General features: G+C 36.2%; 1 protein-coding gene across 1 annotated transcript; it reads right to left on the bottom strand.

The window, feature by feature from the left end:
* Window positions 1-4,190: 4,190 nt before the first annotated feature.
* On the bottom strand, window positions 4,191-5,519 carry LOC129218321 (uncharacterized). The gene has a single exon (XM_054852559.1). It carries the CDS (start codon window positions 5,517-5,519, stop codon window positions 4,191-4,193), a length of 1,329 nt encoding a protein of 442 aa, XP_054708534.1.
* Window positions 5,520-5,726: the final 207 nt, after the last annotated feature.

The following is a 5,726-nucleotide window of genomic DNA, read 5'->3' as shown; positions in this document are numbered from 1 at the left end:
CTCTACTTTTCCCTAAATGGGATGATAATAGGTTTCCGAATTTTATTTTGTTTACGTATAAATGTGTTTTTTCGAAAAATATACTTAAATACACATCTCGCCTAGCTTTGCAAACATATTTCTCTTTCCAAGAAACCTTTGATATACATCACACAAACTCAGTTAATTCTCCAAAGAACGAAATGAAACACTACGTCCACATTCATGTTGATGTCAGTTCCATTTTGAGAATGTAAATTAAATTTAAAACGCACCCACTCCGCCACTGGCTCTCAAAACTTTAAACTTATGCAAATATTAAAATTCCATTGTGACTCCACATTCAGCGAATCTAGTTCTGGCTGTGCATAGTAATCTAGATAATTGTTTAGAGTAACGTTTCGTGCTTAAATAACTACGTGCAGCGAAACCGATTGCACGTACTCTTAACCTTGTTATCATTAATTTGTAGATGACTAAACTTCAGGAAATCTGCTTTTGTGCGTGGGTTCTTAAGCGCGATCAAGGAATATGGTTATTAGTACCAAACAGATGGTGAACTACACACATCCTTTTCAAAATTTTGTTTGAAGGGATCAGAATGTGGAACTATTTCCTCTTACTTATAAATTGATTAAAAAAAAATTGTATGATATGTGATGATCCAAAATACTTAGCATCAGTATTGAAATGTCGATGTAGCAAGCTTATTACTATGTCATATTTTTCGTTAAGTAGAATCAAAGCTGATTCCGATATATTATTGCAGAAGTGTCTAACAAATTCCAAATATTTTATTTTTTTCAGAAGTTAATTGAAATATTTATCAGTAACAAGTCGTTGCTGATCTTTAAAATAAATTATTTCTGCAGGGTGAATCAGTACAGAGTTTACAGACTTTCAGGGCAGATAGAGTACACCTAGACGATGGGAAACCACATAGCAATGAATGGTCGGAAACGCTTTTCTGACGCGATAGTGACGACACGAAGCACAAGAAAGGTAGGACACGAAGAGGAGAAAACATGTTTATTACTTTTAATACAGCAAAAATGCTGGTAAGTTTTTGTCTGGTGTACACGACAGATATCGTTACGTAAACCAAAGCATCAGATGACGGTGCATGCTCAAACGCGGTTTTTGTTGCCGCGCTTGCTTTGACGCTCGCTCTTTCATGCGCCGGAGATGTGAGGCATGCGTCGTGACTTTGGATCGCAATCTTGAACAATTACTTTGATCAACGATCGTTGGATTCTTCATGTTCTTTTTTCTTAGTTATTTTGCTGTACAAAGGATAATAAACATGTTTTTTCTTTTATTCGTGTCGTTGTTATGGTGATCTATCTGCCCTGAAAGTCTGTAAACGCTGTACTGATACACCCTGTATACAACAAAAAACTCCAATGTAGCTTACGTGTATCTGAGAAAAAGTAATAAAAATAATCATTAAGAAGAAATTATTCATACTATTATTGATGCAACAGTTCCTAGAAACAGATGTTTGCAAAATTTGAGTGTCACAGTGAAAACACTTCACCTTTAATTATCAAGAAACTTACATAAAATACACCACCAGCTCAGTTATTCTATCCGAGGACTGCAGTTTTGTTCTTTTCAGCACTGATCACCCAGGAATAGGAAGTAATTGAGCTGGAGGCGGAAAACCTCCTAAAGGAGCCAAGAGAGTCAAACAAACTTCTATAGAACGATCACTCTCTGTTCCTGAAACAAGTGGTCGTTAATGGAGGTTGGTCGCTCTTACAGATCCTTTTCCAACGTGCAAACATAGCACCATAGTTGCTATTTACCTTCTTCCTGTAGTATTTTAATAAAGAACATTATGATAAAAATGTGTTTAAATAAATAAACTTTTTATTTTAATTTTAAATGGAGAATATACTTTTTACATGATTTTTCTATTAAAAAGCTAATAGCTTTAAAATATGTGAAGATATTCGTTTGCTTCAGATTCTTTGTTTTTGCTAAAACAACTTAGTTTCTAGTTTAGTTTTCAGCTGCAAAAATAAATTACTAATACGTAATTATTTGTACAAGATAGGGTTATCTATTTATGTTGTTCTCATCGGATTCTGTGTGCCTGAAATACAAAAACATCTTTTTTACCGCTAATTTCCTTTCTAATTTTCCTTTCTCTTGTGGGTTCAGGACTTCTACATGTTTCTCGAGCGTGAGATACTCGTTTTTTCGAAATTTTGACTGTGATGTATTCACTGAAATCAATTCTTAAGCTACTCAGAGGCACGAAAAATAGATTTTGTCCACTTTGATGAACTAGGAATGCTCCGTTCTAGCCCCTTCTCACATAAGCAACCAAGAAATTCCAAGAAACGACTTTTTAAAGAAGTTGTATTCTTATCAAGCTACCTCAATAAAAGGCGCACGCTTGACTTGCTTTGAGATCTAGCCACCTTAGCTTCCCAAGGGTCCGAAAAACAACGCCCTCCTTTTTATGACATTTTTGAGGTTCAAAGCAGAGAGCAAGAAAGAACACGTTTGGACGCACAGGAGAATGGATTTTAATCCCTTATTCTGGTTTCTTTCCACCTTCGTCAATATGAGAAAACTGGTCTGTGTATGAATTCCATGTTCTATTGTTTTTCTTTTGCCGTCTCTCTTTTTTTGAGTTTTCTCTAACAGAAATTCCTATATTTTTTAATGCTGAGGTTTACGATTTGCCGGTCGTTGTGAGAGTTTTCCATGTTCTTTCCCAGAGGCATTTTACCATTAGTCATATACGGGGGGAAAAAATGGAGGTGGTCGCTATATAGAGGTGGTCGCTTATAGAACACGCCTATAGAAGTTTCACTGTAGCTAATGTAGAATTAGCGCACCAGAGGCGTGACCGCAGCAATGGGGCGGTTCAACTCAAATGGCTTAAAGCGTTAACTTACTGCAAAATCAAGAAAATTGTTCTGTAGGACATTTCCTAGTATATATTAAAATAATAATAAAAAAAACATTGCGCTACAGCAGATTATTTCAAATTAAAAAATAAAGTGCTTCGATTAAATGATGCACGTTGGGTCTTAAATAAATGATGACAATTTCAACTAAACTATGGTGCTCATAGCAAAATATTAATAGCAATGGTTAATAGGGGAAGGTGGGGCACATTGATTCACTTTTTTTCAAAAGCCAGTAGTTTTTAGTCAAACGTATATTTCTGGACTTAGTCGCTGCTAACCTCTTGGGTATGATCCGTTGTATCTTGGAAAAAATTCGAAAACAATTAGCTGAAACCTAATAACACCATCTTGAGGGCTTTTTGAAAAATGCCATTTGTATCAATGTGCCCCATGTACGGGGCACATTGATACGGACTGTGGGGCAGTTTGATACAAGGTGCGATGCATTGTTACAGTTATAAAAACAACATAAATAAGCGCAAAACAATTTTGGAAAATCTATTTATTAGTAACTTTTGTTATAGCTACTCGAAAAAAACATTGATTACACCTCTGAGGCTGCGTAGCATAATAAACTTTGCATAAACAACTTTCATAATAGGTAAGTATACATATTTCTTTGTTATATCACACATTTAACACAACTTGTGAACAAAAAATGATAAGAAAATACGCAAATAGAGTGAACAAAAAGGAAAGGATTAAAGGAAAAATAAAGGAAGATTAACTTGGTTTCCTTCTCAAATATGACACTTGATACTCATCTCGATCATATATAAGCTGAACCTTACCAATGTGATGTATTATACTCTTCTTTTTGAGGAATTGTATCAGAAGAAAGTCCCCAATATTAATCTCGCCTGCGCATGACTGAACATCGTCAAGATCGCTAAAAGTCTTGACAGAGTCTAAAGATCCATATTCAATGTCATCTTTATCTGAATTGCTTGATATTAAATCAGTATAAATTTCGCTCCTTCTCATTTTCATTACTTTCGACTTTTTACTCTATCTTTCGTTTATGTTGACAGCGTGTTTTTCTTTAGTAGAATGTTGCCTCTTTTGTGCTGCAAGAAATTTCTGCTGTTTTGCCTCGTATATTTCTAGAATGCGTCTTTTTTCTGGTGAATCTGTGTAGATTCTAGATTTCCCTCGTTCCTTTCCCCTGCGTTTTGGTAATTTGGGAGTGTGGTTAGGATATGGTCTCACGTCTTTTGGTGTCATTGCAGTTTCACTTGTTGATGGTACGGTAGCAGGAACAGTTTGAGTTTGAAGGTTCTGAGTTTAGTCGGACGATAAATTAACAGGAGTTTGAGTGACGGCAGAGGAGGTAGTCAGAGCATCATTCGAGGGTGGATTAGTGTTTATCTTGTAGACTTCTAATGGTGCAAAATGAGAATCAGAAAAAGGCAGTCGGTTGAAAGGGTGAATTTCTGGCGTTTCAAAACCTTTCATGATATTCTTTGGTGTGAATGTTTCAAAATATGCTAATTTAGCGAGTTTTGGAATATCATAAATTGTCAAACCTCTTCCAGGGTGATTTAAATGCCAGTCATTGAACGCTATCTTCAATTTTCCCTTGAAAGGACCAAACACAGCCACATCAAGGGGCTGCAATTTGTGTGATGTGTGTGGAGGAAAGGATAAGTAAATAATCCCATTTTCTTTGCAATAATCAATTGTCGCAATTGAAACATAGGCTTTACAATTATCACAGAGTAGTAAAATGGGATTTTCTGCCGAGCAGTTAGCGTTGTTCTTAATGTGCTCCAACACTTTTAAGTGTAAATCTGCATTCATCCACCCACTTTTGGTTGCCAACCCTAAACTTCCTTCAGGAGCACTCTCCAAAAAATGATTCTTGAAATGAACCCGAGGAAAAACAAAAGCTGGTGGGACTGCTGTCCCAGTGGCTGATACTATGCCAACAAATGTTACAAGATCCCCCTTTTCCGCTGAAACAATTTGTCCAACCTGTTTCTGAGCTTTATGAACCAAGACCTTTGGTGCACTCAAAATCGTGGTAATTGCAGTTTTATCAAAGTTGAAGATTCTGCTACCAGTGAACTGGTACCTAGCAAGGACTGATTCGTAGTTTTGATAAAACTCCAACACTGCAGTCTTGTTAAAACTTAACGAACGCGCAACACTGGTATTTTCAGGTTTGCGCAATGTTATGGTACTGCTTCTCTTTCTGAATCCAAGAACCCACTCTTTACCAGCCATTTTATTTTGTTCCCATGTAGCAGGAACTTTACGGTTCAATTTTGAGGCGAATTTAAATGCAAGGCGTTGAAATTGTTTTAGTGTTAAACCATAATGCATTTCACTACAACGCACTAAGTACTCGGTTAGTTGAGCTTCTTGATCAACAGTAAATACCTGTTGTGCAGAATATTTAGAGCTGAACTGTTCTTGCTCTTTGTCGTTTTGACCCTGACTTCGCTGCTTGTTTTTTTCCAGTCTATGCTGTAAAGTAGCAAATTTGACATCATACCTTGCTGCCGCCTTACGTAAAGATAGTCTCCCTTCAAAAACAGCTTCAACTGCAGAAGACACTGCAGTTTCATCAATATCACACCTGCTGGTTTTCTTTTTATAGTTGCGGACCATTTCCCAATCTTGAAATAAGAACAAAACATAATTAGTGAGTATGCAGACCAGTAGCACATCACAGAAAGACATGCACGTGTACAGATAAAGTCTATGTACCGTTCGAGAATTTTTTAAAATGTTGCACTAAAATATTTAATAATTACTTTTTAATTTTGAATGAAAATATTTGAAATATTGTAATGCAACTGTACTTACGGCTAAATG

Source organism: Uloborus diversus, chromosome 1 (genome assembly GCF_026930045.1).
Source record: "Uloborus diversus isolate 005 chromosome 1, Udiv.v.3.1, whole genome shotgun sequence".
Taxonomy (NCBI): domain Eukaryota; kingdom Metazoa; phylum Arthropoda; class Arachnida; order Araneae; family Uloboridae; genus Uloborus; species Uloborus diversus.
This window is presented reverse-complemented; position numbering and strand designations above follow the sequence as displayed.